The 22,784-nt window shown below is 35.8% G+C and overlaps 3 protein-coding genes across 3 annotated transcripts in view; 2 read left to right on the top strand and 1 right to left on the bottom strand.

The window, feature by feature from the left end:
* LOC107862567 (FKBP12-interacting protein of 37 kDa) overlaps positions 1 to 3,260 on the top strand; it is a 12,364-nt gene extending 9,104 nt beyond the window's left edge. Inside the window, exons 13-14 of the mRNA XM_016708183.2 lie at positions 2,412 to 2,467; positions 2,567 to 3,260. Coding sequence (XP_016563669.2) covers positions 2,412 to 2,467; positions 2,567 to 2,728 — 218 coding nt within the window. The 3' untranslated portion in view covers positions 2,729 to 3,260. The remainder of the gene's footprint in view (positions 1 to 2,411; positions 2,468 to 2,566) is intronic.
* A 333-nt stretch (positions 3,261 to 3,593) lies between these two features.
* On the bottom strand, positions 3,594 to 9,183 carry LOC107862568. The gene is made up of 10 exons (XM_016708185.2): positions 8,917 to 9,183; positions 8,533 to 8,638; positions 8,273 to 8,411; positions 7,449 to 7,506; positions 7,244 to 7,362; positions 7,073 to 7,165; positions 6,496 to 6,768; positions 5,351 to 5,571; positions 4,477 to 4,695; positions 3,594 to 4,002 (listed from the first exon to the last, which is right to left on the bottom strand). The coding sequence occupies exons 1-10, from the start codon at positions 9,027 to 9,029 to the stop codon at positions 3,877 to 3,879; spliced, it is 1,467 nt and encodes a 488-aa protein (XP_016563671.2). The 5' UTR covers positions 9,030 to 9,183; the 3' UTR covers positions 3,594 to 3,876.
* A 1,601-nt stretch (positions 9,184 to 10,784) lies between these two features.
* LOC107862569 (galactinol--sucrose galactosyltransferase) lies at positions 10,785 to 14,223 on the top strand. The gene is made up of 4 exons (XM_016708186.2): positions 10,785 to 12,556; positions 12,680 to 12,857; positions 13,022 to 13,389; positions 13,482 to 14,223. Exons 1-4 carry the CDS (start codon positions 11,147 to 11,149, stop codon positions 14,055 to 14,057), a joined length of 2,532 nt encoding a protein of 843 aa, XP_016563672.1. The 5' UTR covers positions 10,785 to 11,146; the 3' UTR covers positions 14,058 to 14,223.
* The last annotated feature ends 8,561 nt before the right edge of the window (positions 14,224 to 22,784 follow it).

Genomic DNA, 22,784 nt, shown 5'->3' with positions numbered 1-22,784 from the left:
GAAAGGCTGGTGGGGGTGTATTAGTTTATTTTTTTAATTTAAATCTAATTATATTAAAAAATTATTTTTAAAATTATATTAAGTTAAAATAATACATTTCATTATTTGATTTGCCACGTTACTAGCGTGTGTATTACACACATTTTATAATTTTTGCCACGTCAGTAAATTGGGCTCAATTGAAACCATTTGTGAAGGAGTAAAGGGTTCAATAGGTACCTGTCTTAATTGAGTTGCCTATACGGGAAAAGAGAAATAGTTCAAGGACCTGTATATGTATTCCATCTTTTTTTTGTGTGTGTGTAATTGACTGGTCGGTTTGGTCCCGCAGGTATTCTAGTTATGGTCAGATTGATAATATTAGAGAGGATATTCCTTAAATGTTGAAATTATTGGTAATATTTGCATATACCCCTCTGGTTCATCTGAAGACATTACAGGCGTAAAGACAGTCACTTGTAGATATAATTTGCATTTTATTTTTTTCGTACTCTTTAGATTTCTATTTCTATTTGTTGTTTCTTTAGCCTTGATTATTGTATTTTCGTGTTGGTTCTTCGTGCTTGTTACTATTGTATGTTGTTTCCTTTGATTGAGCGGAGTGTTGGCTAGTTAAGAACTCCCACGTCCAAAAGTTGAAGGTGGCGGAGATGAGGATGTTGCGATGGATGTGTGGCCATACCAGGAAATATAGTATAAGGAATGAGATTATTCGGGAGAAGGCGGGAGTGGCCTCAGTGGAGGACAAATGCGAGAAGGTTACGTTGGTTCGGGCATGTGATGAGGAGGGGCTCTGATGCTCCAATGCGGAGGTGTGAGACACTGGCTATGGATGGTTTTAGGCGGGGTAGAGGTAGGCCGAAGAAATATTGGAAGGAGGTGATTAGGCATGATATGGAGCAATTACAGCTTACTGAGGACATGACCCTTGATAGGAAGGTGTGGAGAACGCGGATTAGGGTAGAGGGTTAGGGTGTGAGAGTGCGTTGGTAACAACAGGGGAGCATTATTTATTTGTGTATGAAGTTTCTTGTGTGTGGGTTGAGTGTTGTCTATGGTTTCGGTTAGATAGTTTTAGTATTATCTTATGGCTAGTGACGTTAGTTTATTTTGCAGATTGTACTAGTTTATATGCATTTATGTTTTGTGTCTGTTATACTGCTATCGATCTTAAGCCGGGGTTCTATCGGAGACAACCTCTCTACTTCTTCTGTTGTAGTGGTATGGTCTGGTATGTTCTGCGTACACTCTATCCTCCCCAGACCCCACTATGTGGGACTACATTGGGTATGTTGTTGTTGTTGCTGTTTCCTTTGATTCAGTTATTGTTTTAATTCAGTTATCGTTTTATGTGTTGTTGATACTATTCTCTGCTCCTTTTTTTTTGTAGCAAGACTTATTTACTTCTGTATTTCCTTCCCATACTTGTTTTTGATATGTTTTACTTGAGCCGAGGGTCTAGCAGAAACAGTCTTTCTACCTTCACAAGGTAGGGCTGTCGCTGCGTACACACTACCCTCCCAGACCCCACTTGCATGATTGCACTGGGTATGTTTTTGTAGGGATTTTTTTTTGCTTCAGTAAGCAGTTGACAGGGAATTACGCTACATGATTCACATACATATCTTTATTTGAGCCGTGTTATTTCAGAAACAGCATCTCTATAACTCCAGGAGGTAGGGGAAAGGTCTATATAAACTTTACCCTCCCTTGACTCCACTTGTGGGGGAATACAAGGGGTATGTTGTTGTTGTTGTTGTTGTTGATGATTATTCACATACATATCTTTTCTGTACTCGGAAGAAACCAGTTGCTGTCACCTGATCCGTGTGTGGTTACAATATACTGCATGCCCCTGTTCTGTTGCTGCAATGAAATCATGCCAGACATGAAGCATGCTTTTACATAGAATTGAGTCATCATTATCTGAGAAACTGTTAATTCCTACATTGGTTCACCCACCAGCATACTCTCTCGTGTATGAATGGTCCTTTATGCCTCCCGTGTTTTAGTTCTCTCTCCCCTTTCCTTTTCTTTTAAAAAAAATCCCTCATCTTGTAATTTCTGGTTGTTCAATGTAATATACATATTGAAGGGTGAAAAGTAAGATCTTGCCAACACTGTAGCCTAGTTCTGTTAAGAGAACATATGTTCTTAAGTCAAAGCAGGATGATGGTGGATTGTAGTATCTAACTAAGAAGTTATCAACCATGTTGCTTAAGTAATCCATATTTGTGATAATCGCATTTTAGATCTTTCTTTACATGTGTTCATTTTACCTTCTAGATCTTACCAACATTCCTGTTTTTTTGACCTAACTATAATTTTGTTGCTTTGCCATTGTTATTCAGAAAGCAATGGTGAGTAGATTGATTTACTCACTTTCTGACAATTTTCATTCCCACTTGCAGGCCTGTGCAAGCAGATAGAGGGACTGACAAACGACGTGGAAAGATCAAACGAAATGGTGCTTCACACAGTTTCCATTCTTGTTTAGAGTGAACTCAGACATTAAGATGACTCTTGAAGGATGTAGAATTTGATGTTTTAATGGTATTTGTCCTAGGTACTAATCTTGCAAGATAAACTTGAAGAGAAGGATGAAGAGATCAGTAAGCTGAATGAAAAAAACACCGTTGTGGAGAAAACTGAATTATTAGCTCCTGATAAAACTGCCAGTGATGAGGGAATGACAACTACAGAAGCACAGGCAGCAGAGAATGAGTAGGCAAGCTTTCTGGAATTGAACTAGTGTTATATCTTCTTTTCCCTTTCCAAGAAGAGTTGTTTTGTCAACACATTCAAGGCCTTACCTTCATACATGAAGCTACCTTTTTATCCTTAAATGGTGCAACGGTCAAGCAAGCAGAATATGAAGGCGCGGACCTGGAAACAAGAGCTTTCAGTTCGTAAACGTAAAGCAACAAGGCACAACCATATCTTAACTCAAGCTGTAGACAGTCATACACTGCAGTCCGTGTTAGATTCTGCGATTTTATTTCCCATTTTCTTGGGCATTGAATGCTGTATTAGTTCCATATGCATGTCAGAGCACCAACATAATCTGTAGCTCTTTTTTTTTTTTCCTGATTCGTTGAACATTTTGTCAATTATGAACTTGCAATTTTGATGTTTTGTTTTGGGGAACTGTAAACTTTATTTATCTTGTATAGCGTAGCCAGTCTTAGATGTAGAAGAGTACATCACTACACCAGTCTACTTTGCTTTTAACGCTTCAATTATGCTACACGTGTTTTGTACATTGCTGTTCTGTTCTCTTTTTCTTTCTTATTTTCCTGCATCGGGCTCAAAACTCAATAGAAAGAGTTTCTCTACCCCTAAAGAGAGGTCTAGTGTCTGTACATCTCCATGCCCTACTTGTTGAATTACATTATGTTCTTGTAGACTCTGGCACTTTTTTTATCAATCAGATCAACTTCACAGCTAATTGTATAGTAATATAGATGTTTCATTTGACTCTGAAACAAGATTATGGACATACTTTTATTGTACTTCAACGAACGTCCAAGACAATTCAAATGTCTTGGGAGAATTTCAAGCTTTTCCAGTATATATGACTGAAAAGGATAGACTAGTGTAAAGAGTAATTTCCCATTTTAAAAAAGGCATGTCGTCGTACAAACCAAAATCAAAACTGGGACAACTATTTTGGGACAGTTTCTTTTCTAATTGTTTCTGCTGCAACTCTTCATATGAGATCTATCCTTTAACCATATGGTGTTCTTTAAAATAAGTCCGAAGCAGATATGTGACCGGGAAAAGGCAACAAATAGTAAACTAAGCTGATTGAGCAGACAACTGAAGCTAGATTATTACATTCTATCAGGCTGCCAATAAAGGAACTACATCCCTCGTTCATTTAGAACTGTACATGGACTGCTTTCTTCGTTCATCATTCCAACCCAGTCCGGCAGAACCTTTGTTTCCTGTAGCCTGTAATGGTTCAATCAATCCCTTGTTGCTGCATCCAAGTGCCTCTCCCTGCGCAAACAGCAAAGCCATCAGGTGACAATACCATCATTACATTTCCAAGTATCACTTGAGTAGTTTCATTAACAAAGGTCCTCTTGTAATCGTTGGGTGAGCTTATCTTCATTATTAAACGTAGCCACGTGATTACTCGTTAAAGCGAATCTAAGAATGTACGAGTATAGATGACGTGAACGCTTCCTTTTCGATAAAAGATGGATTCTAATAACTTAGAATTATTACAATGACTGTAACGACTTATAAGGAAAACGTTCCCTTCGCACGTGAAAAGATTGGACGGACACCTAGAGATGGATGATCGATGTGGAAGATAGAATCAGAAGAACAATATTTAGAGTTTTACAAGTCTAGGTGGGTCTCTACTTCCTTGAGATCCAAAGATGAGGCATTTCAAGATTATGTAAAACCTTCTCAGCGACACTGGTAGCTAACACTTTTGAAGTTGTTTAAGTTATAAAACTGTACCTCCTTCCAGCCCATGTTTTTCAACATTCTTCTAGCATAGCTACCAGCTCCAAATGAATTGTTCAAGGATTCAGAAAGAGCTTCCTCTGGGCCAGCAGATGCCTCCAATGGAACAGAATCATCAGAGTTGGGTGAAACTTTTTGTCCTGGACCAACACCAAACCCGCCGTGCAATGCTCTTCTTTCTGCAGCTCTGTCCCTGTACAGACAGTCTCTGTCCTGGAATGACATAATCACACAACACACAACTTAACGGAAAGGTCAGAGATTTTGGATCCTTGTGCATGTCCATCTAAATAGGAGAAAACATTTCTCTGGTAAAATTACTAAGTTTCCTTAAAAGATGAGTCAATTGTTTTCCCCCCTCATATGGATCCCCCAAACCTGAACAAAATCTCCTCTACCCTGAAGCCCAAAATGGCCATTTCCCACTTTGTTTCCTCGGAGAATCGAGCATATAACCTTATGCTTGGAGGCGGAGGGTCCTTATTATAAGCTATATTTCTTCAGTTGGTTATTTATCAGTAATGAGAATGAAATCATCAGATGCAAAAACAGATCAGCAACTAGCACTATTGTCTACATGATTCAATTTATGCTGTTTGTTTACTGGCATGCTTTCTTATCTTCATCTTTCAGCTGTGCTCATCATCTAAATCTGAGTATAATTTATTACTTTTCCTAGTTAGCGTATTTTTTTAGTGCAGTTTTCAAGAAAGTGTTCTCATTTTCAAGCTGTAACACACTAAATCTTCTAAAGAACTAGCCCTAATTGACTGCATATAGAAACTTTATCACAAATGATCAATAACCCAAATCATCTCTAAGTAAAAACGTTGTATTAATACTTGAAACATAAAGTGGACTAGAATACCCTATCAGGCACACTGATCTCCGATGGCAGAGATACAGCCTCCTCAACAGGAAGTGTTGTGCTTATGGGTTTAGATCTTTCAGCGACTGGTGAGCATGTCTGGATTTCTTTGTTGATTGACATTTGCGGAAAGCGCCAATTTTTCGTTGGATCGGAAGAATCATAATTTGACAAAGAAGCCAAGTATTTTGTGCTAGGATTTCTCAACCTGTACACCTGACCTGTAGGAAGGAAACACCTTGAATTAATGCCAATAAGGATAGAATAATGGTGGCCAATGCAAACTCAAATTTCATACTCAAGAGATGAAAGCAAACATCTTTTCATGACAGAACATATAACAGAATTGTCTCTCCTTGTGATTCAACAATTTGCTGATGCTGAGGATTGAATGAAATAAATTATAGCATCAGCAGTTTTCGTTGCTTTTTAGAGCAAGCTTATTTCAGAGTGCCAAAGAGAGTTATGGATGTTTCAGAAGAAGTTGGAAATCCCTGTTCCTTCAATGTTGAACCTCATTACATCTCTTTTACTGTCCATAACATACTGTAACTTAGCTTTGGAGCTTTGGGGTGCTCCCTTTCAAGGTCTCAAGTTCGCTGGGTGCAAACAATTTCTGAGGGCCATCGGACTGGGTGAAAACCCTGAATTACCCGTGGTGCACTTGCGGGAAACTCCTTGCTGAGGGCCTGTGCACCCCCGGGATTAGTCGGGACTCGAAGAGTCTCGGATACCCGGTGCAAGTCAAAAAAATAACATACTGTAACTTACATGAATTCCTCTAAAAATATGCATGTCTAATCTGGTAGTATTCTGAATTTGGCTGATCATGAATGAATGTGAATGCATACATGCAGATGGGTATTGGGCCATTTAATTTTGCAGGGCAGCCACCAGGGAAGCATGAGTTCGCTCACATGTAACAAATAAGAAGGAAGTTTCCGTTGAAAAAATAACAGATTGAATAAACAGACATAAAAGGGAAATAAGATCACAGATTGAATTGACCGACATATATAAGGGAATTACGTGAATTCAGATTTTTATAAACCTCAACAAAAAAGAGACATGTCAACAATAACTGATAAGTGTAATCAAACTGGATGCAAAAGTTTCCCTGTAAATGGAAGTTTGACAATGCAAACCTGATGTAACTCGTACCAGATCAAGATGGACTTCACATACTGGAGCAGTTTTAAGTAGATGGCCACTCGAGGGCATTGATGGATGCAGCTTAGCAGTGGGCTTCACCAGTCGTCCTACCAGCCTTGTCACCCTTCTTTTTCGACCTTTTCTGATCTTTTTAACCATTGACCAATCCCACAAATCAACAGCCCGAATATGTGACAGAGAATCATCAACTGGTCGTTCAACTTGACCATACTGGGCTAGCCAGTTCTCTTCCTCCAAACAAATGCCTGTTGTGAGAAAACTTCAGTCAATCTTATGCATCCAAAACCGTGAAAACGAAGAAATTCAAACTAAGCGCATAATATTTCAAAAATTCCAAATTCCTTGTTCTTTCCTTCCCTTTTCACTGAGTTAGGAGCCTATTCCATCTTTTTCATATGAGTTACAGCTGATTCCAAACATGTCCATATGCTTTCTGCCTTTATGGCATCACATCAACATTTTCAACACTAATGTTTTAATGCCAAGTGAAAAAAAAAGTTGTCGTAGAATACCAAACCATGAATGTCAAGTACCATAATCAATACTAACCTTCATCCATGACATCTGCAACTGGATCAGCAGAATCTGTCCAGTCATCTGGTATCCATTCACCTTCCTCGAGTTCATATGTGCTGTCATTCCCTGCACCGTCGAGGTTGAATGACAAGCAATTCTGTAGTTCTAATCATATTTTGAGAAAAACAGAAACCTTGAACCAACCAGCTGCTGATGAATGTGTGTGATCTGTGTCATTTATTTCTGGAGCCACTGTTAAGTCTGATTTGGCAGCTTGAGTGGTATAATTTGCCAGATAAAGTTCAATGAGAGTATCTTCGAGCCTGACAGTAGGTGTATTACACCAATTGGGAAAGAAAAACAACTACAAGAACAAAAATGCAAGATAACTAACTAAACAGTGTTTTACCACTCTGAAGGCGGTGGTGGGTTTTCTGGAAGCTTGCAACTCGTATCCTCCAAGTGTTCTGCTTAGAGTGAAATAGAAATAGAATGTAAGTGACCACCGAGTGCAAAAGACTTCTGAATAATAAGAAATATTCCTTATAACACCTAAATAGTTCTCTACTGAAAGGATGAAGCAATTCGAACGACAACCATTATACTTGGGGTGAGAATATTACTGGCAGCGACAAAGGACTGATAGCCAAAGGGATCAATAATGATACAATAAATAACACAAAAATTACGGACATCACAATTCATAAGTGAAGAAATTGCATGAATAAATATCTTACATCCATGATCCAACACTTCTCACAGGTCAAATAGATCAGCAAACAATGAGCAGAACTTATTCGGTAATGATTCACCCATGTATGACTCACAAGAAACTGCTATGATTCATTCAAATCCAAATGGACATGAAAAGTATTTCACCAACCAGAATATAGGAAACAGAAGGGGAGCCTTGGAGTAACTGGTAAAGTTGCTGCCATGTGACCAGGAGGTCACGGGTTCAAGCCTTGGAATCAGCCTCCGGCAAAAATGCAAGGTAAGGCTGCGTACGATACACCCTTGTGGTGGGGCCCTTCCCCGAACACGGCGCATAGCGGTAGCTTTAGTGCACCGGGCTGCCCTTTTTTAGAATATAGGAAACAGAAGAATGGTTCCTAGTAATGGCTCCACGTCTATATATTTTAGATACGGTTACAGGTTCAGCAGAATCCAATAGCTTTTGCCCAAACACATAATATCTTCTATAACAATAAACAGGCAACTAAACTTATTTACCTTCAGAGAACTCAGTCGAAAGTGGTTCCACTGCTTGACTCACATTTTCACCTAACATATTGATGTCTGCATCTACCTCATCTTTGTTACACCCCGTAGGTGCAATGCTCTCACAACTATTCATTTCCCCATAACCATCCTGAGGTAAAATAAAAAACTAGCTTAACATAAATCAAACCCAAAATCAACCAGGCCAACATTTAAATGCTGTAAATTCGAATGCCACGCAGAAAAAAAAATGCAAAAAAAAAAAAATCTACCTTGGAGGACTCTATCGGAACATAAGTATCACTTTCGAACTTGTAATAAAGGCCATCATTACAGCTATAATACCAGCCTGCTTGAGGGTCATGATAAAATCCAGTGCTGCATCACAGCAAAACGACATTTTAACTCCATAGAATTGGTAAGGTAAGGCCTAGCCCTCATTTGCTATTAATAAAAGACCATCACACATTTTAGCAATAGAATGGGAGAAATGACGATTGATCTCAAAACTGAAGTCCAAATTTTAGGAAATTCAGATTAAATTAAGAGGTTACATAAAATAAAAATGAATTCAAGCCCTAATTTGAAAAGGACAAGAGAAAAGAGGAACGGAATTAGAGATTAATGCACTAAATTAAAACAAAAGAAAGACGCACCGAGCATGGTAATAAAGGTGAGAAGTTTCATCCCAAACGAACTGATCTTGGGAATCGTGCAGCTCCAGCTCCAGCTCCAGCTCTTCTTCTTTCTCGGTTCCACTTCCCGCCATCACTATGTTGATTCGGAAATTATATTTATTGAGAGGTTGAGCTTGTAGATCAATATGGGGTTAATGATCCATTCAATTTTAATGAATTACTTTAGGGTGAAAATCTGAAAAATTAGGGAGTATCAAGTACGTATTAACAAGTGGGTGTAAAATGTACACATAACACACATGAATTCTAGTTGTAACCACACTTGTAGGACCCACTAGAAAAGGGACAAAATATTGCACCAACTGCTCATAAAATAGAGGCGGCTTTGCTTTCTGTTTTTTGTCTTTTTGTTTCCCAACTGCCGACGGTCGGTAGGTATGAGACTAATCCTCCATTTCATTATTAGCGCACTAAGCGGTAGAAAATCGGCAACAGAGTTTTCTCCATTCACGATCGAACCCCCAACCTCTTGCCTGTTTCTAGAGATAAAAAGGCAAAGTAACCTCAAACTAAACTATAATCGAAAATTTTATAGTACAAACTTTATCATCAAATTCTATTATTTCTAAATTTTTTTTTGTATATTTGTATGTTTTTTATAGTGAAAAATCCTAGGACCCCATAAAATACGTGCGCCATTGGAATTTCGAATATAATTTGAGATACTTATGCCTTATTCCTTATTTTTAAGATGGATTATTCTTCAATATTTATCTTTTAACAATTGAATTTATGTTCAATAAGGCATAAATCTTTTAAAAATTAAAATCACGTGGTGCTTATGATATTATTTATTTGGATCGAGATTTATACAACTTTAACATAATAAATCAGTAGAGCATTCAGAAGTAATTCTAATACCATATGTAATGGATATTGAGTGAAAAATGTCATATGAATATCTAAAATTAAATAATGTAATGGATTTAAATCTTTATAAGTTACGTATGAAAGATGGAAATAAAATGATGTCGACTACTTCTGGGACATCTAGAATGAATGGAGTGGCGTGTAAATTGATATAAAATGAATATTATCTACCATAGCATCAAATAATATTTTCTTTAAAATGGAAATGAACCAAATAGATGACAAAGTACATTGTTGCATACTTCTCAATTTTCATTGTTTGGTTATAATAAGACAAATAAAATCTTGAAAAGTTTGCAGTTAGAATGTCTGGTACGTAATCACAAGGTATTCATCCCCTCGTCTTTTTTCTACGTGCAACCTCCATTGTACAATTATTTTTCAGGAAATGGAAAAAAACAAATTTTAGAAGAACTTATAGCTGCATTATTAAACGTACTTAATTTACATTTTTTTTGTTTCTGTTGCATCTAGGACTCGTAGGCCAATATAGCTAACATCTTTTTGTTTTTTCGTCCACTAAAGTTAGTTATGACCCATAGAAACGTCTGGAGAAATTAATTGGAAGATCTGGAAAGAACGGAAAGAATTAAAAAAGAAAAACAATATTTGATAATACATACCAAAATGTCACGCCATATCCATGAACATATTTTCCTGTTCAATGGCCTTCAAAACTGAAATAGGTAGTGTATGAAATATGAATTATGGTTGATGTAACTTCTATTAGGTATCTCAAAATTACCTCAACTCCCCATTAAATGATATGGACACTTACGTCTCATATCGGATCATAACAAATCACAATGCTTCACACCTGTTGTCATTGGCGTTAGTACGCTAGACCATTTCTAGCCCCGGATAAACACCGTAATTTCAGTTGTGGGTGTCTCTAATATCATTGATATAACTTAGGGAGAATCACACCCCAAAAGTAGCTATTAAGTTGGAAAAACTCAAGATTATATAATCTCCACATCAACTCTAAATAGAACGATGTAAAACACAAGTCACATACCGCACAATAGGATCATAATATCCTCCAGAACTAAATACTGTAGGCATACATGCGTCATTAACTGGCCGTAGGACGAGTGAGAAGTTGTTCTTTTGTGGTGAAGTTGTGTTAAGAGAAAAGATGGAACACTAACAATTTTGGAAGAATATAAAATACTAAACCTATTGAAACCAAAAAAATTAATTCAATAAAATCTAACTTGTAGAAATATCAGATCACTTAACCGTGCCTATTGCCCCAACCATAACTAGTGCTCCAACTATTTTAATACACTAGTATTTCCACCTATAATTTATTTTCATGTACTATTTATCTTTAATTTTCCCACTGCTACACACACTTCTGGAGCAAAAGTGGGTGGGAGAATTGTCTATATATACAGTTCTATGTAGAAGCATTCACAATTCATCATCACTAGACACTAATATAAACTTTCATCATCTCCTAGAAACTATACTTAAATTTCTCTGTTTAATTTACTCTATTTCTATGGCTCCAAGCTTGAACAAGAATGCCTCACAAGTAATAGCCAGGCTAATAAATGATAACACAAAGCCTTTATCCATTAACCTTGAAGGCTCTGAGTTTTTAGCCAATGGCCAGCCTATACTTACTGATGTTCCTGCCAACATAATTGCCACTCCATCACAATTCATATACAAAGATTTTACCTTCGGCTGCTTCGTTGGATTTGACTCCGACGAGGTAAGAAGTCGCCATGTGGTGCCTATTGGCAAGCTCAGGGACATAAGGTTCATGAGCATATTCAGATTTAAAGTCTGGTGGACTACTCATTGGGTTGGCAAAAATGGTAGAGATATCCAACATGAGACACAAATGTTAATCATGGACAAATCCGAAGATGGTTGTCGTCCTTATGTTTTGCTACTTCCGATTCTAGAAGGTTCCTTCAGAGCCTCATTCCAGCCGGGACATGACGACAACTTGGATGTTTGTGTGGAGAGTGGATCAACTAAGGTTCGCGAATCCAGGTTTCGGACTTGCATTTATATGCACGTAGGGGAGGACCCCTACGAGCTGGTGAAAAATGCTATGAAGGTTGGAAGAGTACATTTAGGAACTTTCAAGTTGCTAGAAGAGAAGTCACTTCCAGGTATAGTAGATAAGTTTGGTTGGTGTACTTGGGATGCTTTTTACCTTGAGGTAAATCCACAAGGGGTATGGGAAGGTGTTAAGGGTCTAGTAGAGGGTGGGTGCCCTCCAGGATTAGTTTTAATTGATGATGGGTGGCAATCGATTTGCCACGATGATGATGATCCAATAACTGATCAAGAAGGAATGAATAGGACTGCTGCTGGTGAACAAATGCCGTGTAGGTTAATAAAATTTGAAGAGAATTATAAGTTTTGGGACTATGAAAGTCCCAGGGGAAAGGGTAAGGGAATGGGGGCATTTGTTAAGGATCTAAAGGAGGAATTTAAGAGCGTTGAGCATGTGTACGTGTGGCACGCGTTGTGTGGGTACTGGGGTGGGATTAGGCCTAATGTAACTAACATGCCAGAGTGTAGAGTCATTAGTCCTAAGCTGTCACAGGGTTTGCAGATGACTATGGAGGACTTGGCTGTGGACAAGATTGTGAACAATGGAGTTGGATTGGTTCCACCAGAGAAGGTTCACGAAATGTATGAAGGGCTGCACTCGCATCTGGAATCTGCTGGGATTGACGGAGTCAAGGTGGATGTAATTCATGTAAGTTCTCGAAACCTCAAAAATAAATTAAAAAGAAATTGATCTTCTTATTTTTGTCTTTTCATTTCTATCTGCTCTTGACTAATACTATAAAGTTTATGATTCAAAATCTTGTCAATGCAGTCGCTGGAGATGTTATCGGAGGATTATGGAGGACGAGTGGAGCTTGCTAAAGCGTATTATAAAGCCCTAACTGATTCAATAAGGAAACATTTTAAAGGGAACGGTGTGATTGCTAGCATGGAACATTGCAATGACTTTATGTACCTCGGGACAGAGACTATTGCTCTTGGACGCGTAGGTAAGTGTCAACATTTTAAAGATGGGTTTAAGAAATTTACACACCCAGCATATTATTAATATGTTGTAACAGATAAACTGCTTTATTTTTAGGTCACGGATTCTACTTTTACACGGAGTCCTGAGTCTTGAATTATTGCTTATTGATTAATGATATGCTTGCAGGAGATGATTTTTGGTGCACTGATCCATCTGGTGATCCCAATGGGACATTTTGGCTGCAAGGATGTCACATGGTACATTGTGCTTACAATAGTCTGTGGATGGGAAATTTTATCCAACCTGATTGGGACATGTTTCAATCTACTCACCCTTGTGCTGAGTTTCATGCCGCCTCTCGAGCCATCTCAGGAGGACCTGTATACATCAGCGACTCAGTCGGCAAACACAACTTCCAATTGCTGAAGACATTGGCCTTGCCTGATGGTTCCATTCTCCGTTGCCAACATTACGCACTACCAACTAGAGATTGCCTGTTTGAAGACCCATTACATGATGGGAAGACCATGCTTAAACTTTGGAACCTTAATAAAGTACGGATCAATCTCAATGAAATTATGCCTTCCAACAATTTTTGGTGTCAAAATTTCATCTTTCTGAGTTATTTTTGTCTGTTGTATTATAGTTTGGAGGAGTTCTTGGAGCATTTAATTGTCAAGGAGGAGGATGGTGCCCTGTTACAAAGAAAAATATAAGCGCAAGCGAGTATTCAGTGGCAGTGACATGTTTGGCTAGTCCCAATGACGTTGAATGGAGCAACGGAACAAATCCATTTCCTGTGAAAGGAGTGGGCATTTTCGCGGTGTACATGTATCGCCAGAAGAAGCTAAAGCTCTTAAAATTGTCCGATAATGTGGAGATTACTCTTCAGCCTTTCGACTATGAGCTTCTAACGATATGCCCTGTAACAACATTGTCGGAAAAATCAGTGCAGTTTGCGCCAATTGGATTGGTGAACATGCTCAATTCTGGTGGTGCAATTGACTCTCTTGTGTACAACGACAACGATGATAACCCAGGAAGTTCGGTAAGAATTGGAGTGAAAGGGAGTGGTGTGATGAGGGCGTTTGCATCTGAGAAGCCGTCATCGTGTATGATCAACGGAGTCTCTGTGAATTTTAGTTATGGAGACCGTATGGTCACGGTTCAAGTTCCATGGCCTAATTCTTCAAGATCGTCTGAAATTATGTATGTGTTCTGAAGTATAATTCTTGCCCCTACTTGTAAGAATACTGAAAATTTTGAAGATCTTCACATTAAGTGTAGATTACTAGTAGTACGTTACTTTGTTTTGATTAAAGATGTCAGTTATGATTATGTATAGATATTCGACAATACTAGGTTGTATGAAGTATGATTTATGCTAATTTGGGCAAATCAGCATCAGCAATTGTTGTTAAAACTACACCTGATGCCTTGGAAATGGGGGATCTTGAATTTCTGACTTCTGCTTGTCCCACGGGAAAACCTTCAGGGTAAAAGTCGAACCTTTTTAAACTTCAGGTTTAGCCATTTGAACAAACAGAGCCAAAACTTCAAAATCACCCACATCCAAGGCCATTTTTGCAAATCACCCATTTTAATAGCATGAGATTAGACCCAATGACCTTGAAACTGAGTGTCTGCTTGTCTCAAAGATTATTGCCCATAGGACAAACGGGGTGACAAAAAGGACAACTAATTTCCAAGGCCATTCTAATAAATCGCCCATTTGGAAGTGAGAGCGAAGCCTCTTTGTGACAAGCCCATCAACTTCAATAGAAGCGGTCTCATTTGTTCAAGCTTATTGGGTAAAAAATGGCTCATTATTATATTGGACAGTGAAACGGAAAGTGATTCTAATAACGCCCATAATGTCTACAAAACAGCCCAAGCTGATTTGCATGGACGAAATGGACATGTTTCTGCATCAGCCCTATTATACTGTGACTATCACTTTGGGTTACACTAAAGTAGGAGAGCAAAAACACAAACCATGTAAAAGAAAGAAAGAAAGAAAGAAAAGTTAGGTTTCAAGTGTCTCCTTTCAGAGGCAAAGCAGCATTGAGTTTGCCTCTTTTCCTCTAAAAAATACATTTCAATGAAAAGTGTTAACTTAAAAAAAAAAGTTGAGCTAGATAAGATTTAATTACTTAGAGGTAAATGGTGTGTCAATATTATCGTAACAAAACGTGATACATTAAAAAGAACTCATAAACTTTAAATCATGAATCTGTCTTTGAATGTACTTCTTTGGTGAATATTCTATTGGAATCTCAGTATTCTACCTCCTTAGAAAACAAAACAAAAAAATGAAAAACATCAACTTTTTTTTGTAAATAGTGGGTGAATGCCCCTTTATTCACCATCCACAAATAGAGATGTTTATAATTGCAGTTTTCCTTCTCCACTATTGCTTTATACTCATTAAAAAGATAACAGCTTTTGGTAAGCTATAAATGCATTTCCCTTTTTAATTGGGGCAAGAAGAGAAAGTAGAGACGAAAGTTTTAAGTAATGTTCTTCATGCTCAAATAACCAATAAGATGTCATCTTTCGTGATAAGCAAATAAGTACATCTATTTAGAAAAGCTACTATCCATTTAATTATTGCTTATCAGTTATCCATCATTTTTCTTCATAGATGATAGTATGAGGCACAATTCACGTATGCATAGTAAGAATTTCTTTTTTTAATCAAGAATGCATGAATTTAAAATTCTACGAGTAAAGGTAACCTAATGGTATAAAAATTTCTTATACTGCAAACATATATAACTTAAACCATATGGATAATACTAAGAGGGCATGCTTTCCATTTTATGTGCTTGATATACTTTGTCAATTTATAAATAGTTAATTTAACTTCAACCGAAGTAGATATTTTTAAGTCTTCTATAATAAGAGACCTCAATTTTGAGAAATAGTAAAAGGTGAGCTTTATAGCCACCTAGGGGATCGGGATAGGGAGAAGGGCCGAACCACATATGGTCTATCACTTTATTGTATATGCAACGTTACTTTATATTTCTGTTTCAATCATACTATTAAAATTAGGACGGAATGAGTACTATGCTAAGTCTAGGTGGGGATATTTTCCTTATCCATTTAATACGCTTGATATAGTTTATCTTAAGAGTAGAACCATAAGTAGACATTTCCAAGTTTTCAACAATGACCAAGAGACCTCAATTTTTTGTGAGAAATAGTAGTAAAAGGTGAGTGTTATAGCCACGTAGGGGATTGGGGACCTTTAGTCAAAAGAAAGTAGGCAACTTTCAGAGTAATGGGCCTGATAGGTGCAAGTTGAGAATTAAGGACCATTGCTTCACCATTTAATGATAGGCTTCTAATCATCATAGGTGAGGCCTCAAGGGTCAAGCTCTAAGACTACTAGCCCTTTTCTAGCCTTTCCTTCTTTCTTTCTAATAGGACCACTTCTACATTTTGGGCCCAAAAAAAGGATGGTGACCAGCCTTAATTGCTAAAGAGATTTGCTATAATCAGATATTTCAAGTATAAATAACGTAAATACCAACTTTTTTAAAAGTAATTACACTCTCTCTTATTTTTTTAATTTTTTTACTTTCTCTCCCTATTTATATACATAACATAGCCGACATATACATAGCATTCTGTGTATATGTTGGGATTTTTGTAATATGTTTAGAGATTTGAGATTTTTTGTAATATTAGAAACATAAGTTGTGTATTTGTGTAATTTTTAGATGTCATCATTTGAGTTTGGAAAAATAACAAAAACATACACTTTAACTTATCATATTTATACACATCTTTATCTTATAGGGTAATTACAAAAATCTCAACTAATTACGTATCTAATTATGTATCTCAACGGATCCAAAATTAAAAAAATGTATCGGAAGCTAATTATGTATCTCAACGTATCCAAAATCAAAATAATGTATCGGATGCTAATTATGTTTCTTACAAAGAAAAAAATATATCTTCGTTGGATGTATTATGTATCTAAATAGATCCAACATCAGAAATAATGTATCGGGAGTTAATTATGCATCTTAAGAAAGGAAAAAATGTATCTTCGTTGGATGTATCGAGATCTAATTATGTATCTCAACAGACCCAAAATCGAAATTTTTAGTAAATATGCAAAATATCAGAATTTTCTGTAATTAAGCTTCAAATATTGAGATTTATGTTGTTAGCCCAATAAGTTTTCATTTTGTTAAAAAAAATTGTAAGAATAATTAAGAATAATTTGCAACCAAGTTTACGTAGTAAAATCCTCACGAATCACTAAAATTTTAAATTGACAGATAAAACTTATCTTGTCATAATAACCGCTAAAATATTTTGTCCAACCCTAACGAATCACCAGAATTTGGCAACAAATCTAACAATTTTCAAATTGATTATACATAAATTTTGTCTTGTCATAAATCTCGACTAGAACTTGTCAAAATTTGTATCATAAATCTCATGAAAAATCGGTAGTACTGTTATGAAATTCTGATGGACAGCCATAACTTGTTAGGGTAAAACTTTTTAAAGTTTAGATTCAATATAAGTACTAGTTTAGTTATGAGAAGTTTTCTTGAAAATTATTTCACTTTAATTAATCAAAAAAGGTGAAAACAGTATGTGTTTGGTCATGAGAATTTCAAATATAATTTGGAATTGTATTTGGAAAAGTGAAAACAAGTACAACTTGTTTTCACTCCTACTTCTCTCACAAAATTTCAAAAAACAACTCCAATTTATATTCATGATCAAACACAATTTCAACTCTAACTTTAACTCCGAAAAATTATAATTTTCATGGCCAAACGGGGTCAAACCTTCAAAAATTCATATACTTATTTTGTCTTCTTCTTCAACAACTTTTTTTCAGGATCAACAAAATTCAACAGTAATTTTTTGACCAACTATTCAAACCACATTAAGGAAAGATAATACAGACCCAATGAGGTAATATCCACTCAATTCCAACCACAAATAACCAATAAATCCTCGATTTTTTAACAATACATAGAGAAGGAGGAGGTGAATTGTGATGGAAACCTAAAATCACTAAAGATTTATTACGAGGCCAAAAAATTAAATAGGTGAATTCGACAAACTGCAAAAAGGGTTCAACTTACCTATATAAGATAACTAGAAGTAATTGATTACAAAGAAAAAAAAAAAAGCATATACAATAATAGGAAAAATGAAACAAAAGAAGTAGTAGAAGTAATTGTTTACAAAATATGGAATGTCTCATTTATATACATATGATGTATCTAAGCTACCATATCCCCATGCATTTACTACACAATCAGAAAATTATTCTTTAGTAAAATGATTAGGATGACTGAGCTCTCACACACAAACACAAAATGGTCCCTCCAAGATAGTGACTATTCTTAACTTTAGCAAGCGTCCTGATTTTGTGGACCCTAGCTCCCATGGAGTTTTAATATACAAGGTAGTGGAAATGGACAACACAAAGTTAGGTTCTGTTTCATCACTATCAAATTTTCATCACATTCTTGTAGTCTTGTATATTTCTATGAACTCCTGAAACTACTCACACATGAAGCCAATGATTTACAATAGACCAAATATATAAACAAATCCCTCAAAACTTGACCTTACTTTTCATTTTGACATTTTAATTCAAGTTTTGACTAAATTATAAACAAATAAAGTAACGTAGACTTTACTCATATTAATGTGGTCAAAATATCCAACAAAAGAGTTACACATAATTTTGACTAGTTAATTCACGATTAAGAAATGTGTCCGGAGCCTAAAGGGCAAGTTTTTTCGGTCAAAATTTTAAAAGGACACATCAATATGAAAAAATTCCAAAACGGACACCTTATCTTTGACTGAAAAAGTTGGTGAGAGTTGAAAATTTAATGAAACCAATGTACTCCCTCCACTTTTCTATTTTGAATTATCCAACTATGTCTGTTAAATTTATGAAATCAATGGATAATTTATTCATTTTTTACCTATTTTACCTTTGGTATTAAATACAATACATCACTCATTGTATTTTTCAAAGTAAAAAATTTATTATATGCAAAGGGTGATATAATAAATGAACCATCTATTTATTGTTTGTTAATACATATGTCAAGTAAAAAGTGAACAAGTATTTACGGATGGGATGGTGAAAGTATTTAGTTACAAATTTATTTCAAATGCACTACATTACAAGATAAAATGTTTCTCTTACATGGCAAAATGTGTCTTTTACCTTATTAATTTTCTTTTATCCCATTCATTTTATTCATTTATGCACATTACCCGTTTCACTCTATCATCTATATTATTTGGATGTTTGTTTTTGTTCACAACCAATTTCATTTGTTTTTTGTTATAACATACCTAAATGTAGATACAAATTAAATATTATTAATAATTTCAAATGACTAAAAATTTTTAATTTACTAATTTATGTATTAAAGTACCAACCCGACTTAATATATTTAGGATTATTTTGTTTCCAAAGTGGAGTTCGAAAACAATCTTCATTGATCATGCACCTCAACTCTTCTGGACTTTCTTCAGTATGATCCAAATATGAAATTGCTATGGAAGAACGATTGTCAGTATAAACACCAACGAATGTAGACTCTCCATTAACATTTCCATCATTTTTATCATCATCATCATCATCAGGAGATTGATCATCATCTGACGATTCATATTGTAAAGGTTCATCACTATTCAACTTCTCTTGTACGTCGTCGTTGTTTACAATTTATATGAGTTGAGCGTAAATTCACAATATCTGCAAAATGGATAAATCATCCCATTAATCATAAGAAAAACTACTTAATTAAATAAAATGGGTCATTTATTACCTATCAATTGCCTCCACCAAAGAAGGATATTGTGGACCACTTGAATTAAAAAATTTCAAACTCATAAACGCATTGTTAGGTCCTCCCATATCAAAATTATTCACAAGTTCGAGTGAGTTTTGATAATATGTTTCAAACCTACCATCAAATTGTTGTTCCATTGCCATTCTTGAAGAATCAATATTCAAATTCAAAGAATTTTGACTTACTCAGAGATCAAACTCATTATCCGTGGGTTCTTCAACAATAAGGGTATGTTCCACACACACATACATGTCAAGCGTCTATAGATTAAGGTGATTACCAAAAATTTCAATGGTGCGAAGAAACAAAGATAAAGAATCATCATTCTAAATAGGAGTTTCAACAAATATTGACTGTCCGTTGAACGTAAAATAATTTGAATATCGTTTAGAAATAACAACATCATCTTCCGAATTAGTAATACCCATTTTACTCCTAAACAACCTTTTCAAACGATCATATTTGAGTGATAAAGAAAATGATTGAACCGCTATAGTACGCCAACTATATTGCATCAAATCCCCATCCTGCAAAATTTCACCGCCCTAATGTAAATTTACACTTATCTTATCCATCTTAAAGTAAGAAATGAATAAGGTTCAACAAATATTTTGAGTAACTTTAACAATTTTTCTTTTGAGTTGAGGCAAGAAATAAATCTGCACTCACACTCTTTATATAACATCAAAAAATTTGAAGTTGTTACAAGGTAAACATAGAATCCTACCTTACAAAGTGAACATGGGATCCTACCTTATAAGGTGAACGACTCTATTTACCTTGTAATACCTTGCACTTTTTTCAAATATGCTAAATAGATAATAGATAAGGTAAGTGTCTCTATTTACTTTGTAAGGTAAAATCACAATTTTACCTTACATTTTATCATGTTGACTAACACCGCTAACTTTTTAATGGACAAGGTAAACACAAGTATTTACCTTGTCCGCTTTGAAATTTTTTCATATTGATGTACCCTTTTAAAATTTTTACTGAAAAAACTTGCCTTTTAGGTTCTGGACTCTAAAAGAAATAGAAAGGAAAACAAAATTGAGCTCCTTCCATCACTTTTCTCCTCAAATTAAAAAGTGACATATGATATAAAATTATATATTAAAGTAACAAAACACAAAGGATAGTGTAAAAGTAGTAATCATCATTCATTGATAATGGCCATATATATATAGCCAAAGACAAGAATTAAAGACATTAAATAATGGAAGAGGTGTAGTATGACTAGGCCTTTTTTATCTCTCACAATGTATGCCACATGTTCTTACAAAAGAACACATGACATCCAACTTTACAACAGTCCCTCTTGAATTTTCATGTGAAAATTTACGAAATACGCATTTGAGTGTTGCCTCATTAAAAATCGTACCAGGAAAAATCCAGTGGGATAAAAACCTTGGTTAAGGAAAAAAGAGTACAACGCATATTCTTACTTCCCTGATAAAGACCCTGATTCAACTGGTTCAGTCTTCGCATCCCAATCCTGTATACCATCTTCTCGAAGGTTGAAGTTGGTAAAGATTTGGTGAACAAATCTGCTGGATTGTCACTGGAGTGGATCTGCTGCACATCAATATCATCTTTCTTCTAGAGATCATGCGTAAAGAATAACTTTGGCAAAATGTGCTTCGTTCTATCTTTATAAAGCCTCCTTTTAATTGAGTTATGCATGTTGTATTGTCTTTAAATATGACTGTAGGTACCTTGATATAGAGCTTTAGGCCATATCTCTCTTTGATGGAATATACCACTGATCTCAGTCATATGCATTCTCTATTTTCTTCATAGATCGCTATTATCTTTGCATGATTAGAAGAAGTAGCAATGATGGACTGCTTCGTCGATCGCCATGATATTGCAGTACCTCCATATGTAAACACATAGCCTGTTTGAGATCATGTTTTATGTGGATCAGATAAATAAATTGCATCTGCATGACCAACAAGATCTGGACTAGCTTTGTTAGTATAAAACAGACCCAATCAATAGTCCCTTTTAGGTACCTCAATATATGCTTAACTCTGTTCCAGTGTCTTCGCATATGGAAGAACTATATCTCGTTAGCAAATTAACAGAAACTGCTATATAGGGCCTTGTAGCATTAGCGAGGTACATAAGTACACCAATAGCACTGAGATATGGTACTTCGGGATCAAGAATCTCTTCACCCTCTTTCAGAGGTCGAAATAAATCTTTACTCAATTCAAGTGATCGAACAACTATTGAAGTACTCAATAGATATGCTTTGTCCATGTAAAATCATTTTAAAACCTCTTGGGTATAGGCAGTTTGGTGGATGAAGACTCCGTCTGCTAAATGTTCAATTTGCAGACCAAGGCAAAGATTTGTCTTTCTAAGATCTTTCATTTCGAACTCTTTCTTTAGATATTCAATTACCTTTAGGACCTCTTCTAGAGTCCCAATGAGATTTATATCATCCACATAAACAGCGAGTATGACAAATCCCGATGTCATTTTCTTAATAAAAATACAAGGACAAATGACATCATTTACGTAACCTTCGCTTTTCAAGTACTCACTTAAGTGATTATACCACATACACCCTGATTGTTTTAGACTGTATAATGATCTTTGTAATCTGATTGAATATAATCCCCGAGACTTTAAACTATATGCTTCAGGCAATTTTAATCCTTTTGAGATTTTCATGTAAATATCGTTATCAAGTGAACCATAATGATAAACTGTAACCACATCCATTAGATGGATTTCAAGATTTTCATGTACAGCTAGACCGATGAGGTATCAAAACGTTATTGCATCCATAACAGGTGAATATGTTTCTTAATAGTCGACACCAGGTCTTTGAGAGAATCCTTGTGCAACAAGGCATGCCTTGTATCTTACAATCTTATTTTTCTCATTTCTTTTACGTACGAATATCCATTTATAGCCAACTGGTTTTATACCATCTGGGGTTTGGACTACTGGTCCAAAAACCTCCCGTTTAGCAAGTGAATTCAATTCTGAATGAATCGTCTCTTGCCATTTTGGCCAATCTTTTTTTCATCGACATTCTTCGACAGATAGAGGTTCAAGGTCCTCATTGTCTT

This window comes from Capsicum annuum, chromosome 3, assembly GCF_002878395.1.
Source record: "Capsicum annuum cultivar UCD-10X-F1 chromosome 3, UCD10Xv1.1, whole genome shotgun sequence".
In the NCBI taxonomy this organism is placed as follows: Eukaryota; Viridiplantae; Streptophyta; class Magnoliopsida; order Solanales; family Solanaceae; genus Capsicum; species Capsicum annuum.
The sequence above is the reverse complement of the archived record's forward strand: the minus strand, read 5'-3'. Positions and strand labels throughout refer to the sequence as shown.

Coding starts and splice junctions, on each gene's coding strand:
- LOC107862569 (XM_016708186.2), top strand. CDS start 11,147: ATGTACTATTTATCTTTAATTTTCCCACTGCTACACACACTTCTGGAG. Junction 12,557..12,679: donor TCAAGGTGGATGTAATTCAT/GTAAGTTCTCGA, acceptor TTGTCAATGCAG/TCGCTGGAGATGTTATCGGA. Junction 13,390..13,481: donor AACTTTGGAACCTTAATAAA/GTACGGATCAAT, acceptor GTTGTATTATAG/TTTGGAGGAGTTCTTGGAGC.
- LOC107862568 (XM_016708185.2), bottom strand. CDS start 9,029: ATGGCGGGAAGTGGAACCGAGAAAGAAGAAGAGCTGGAGCTGGAGCTG. Junction 7,166..7,243: donor CACACATTCATCAGCAGCTG/GTTGGTTCAAGG, acceptor TCGACGGTGCAG/GGAATGACAGCACATATGAA. Junction 4,696..5,350: donor AGATCAGTGTGCCTGATAGG/GTATTCTAGTCC, acceptor ATGTCATTCCAG/GACAGAGACTGTCTGTACAG.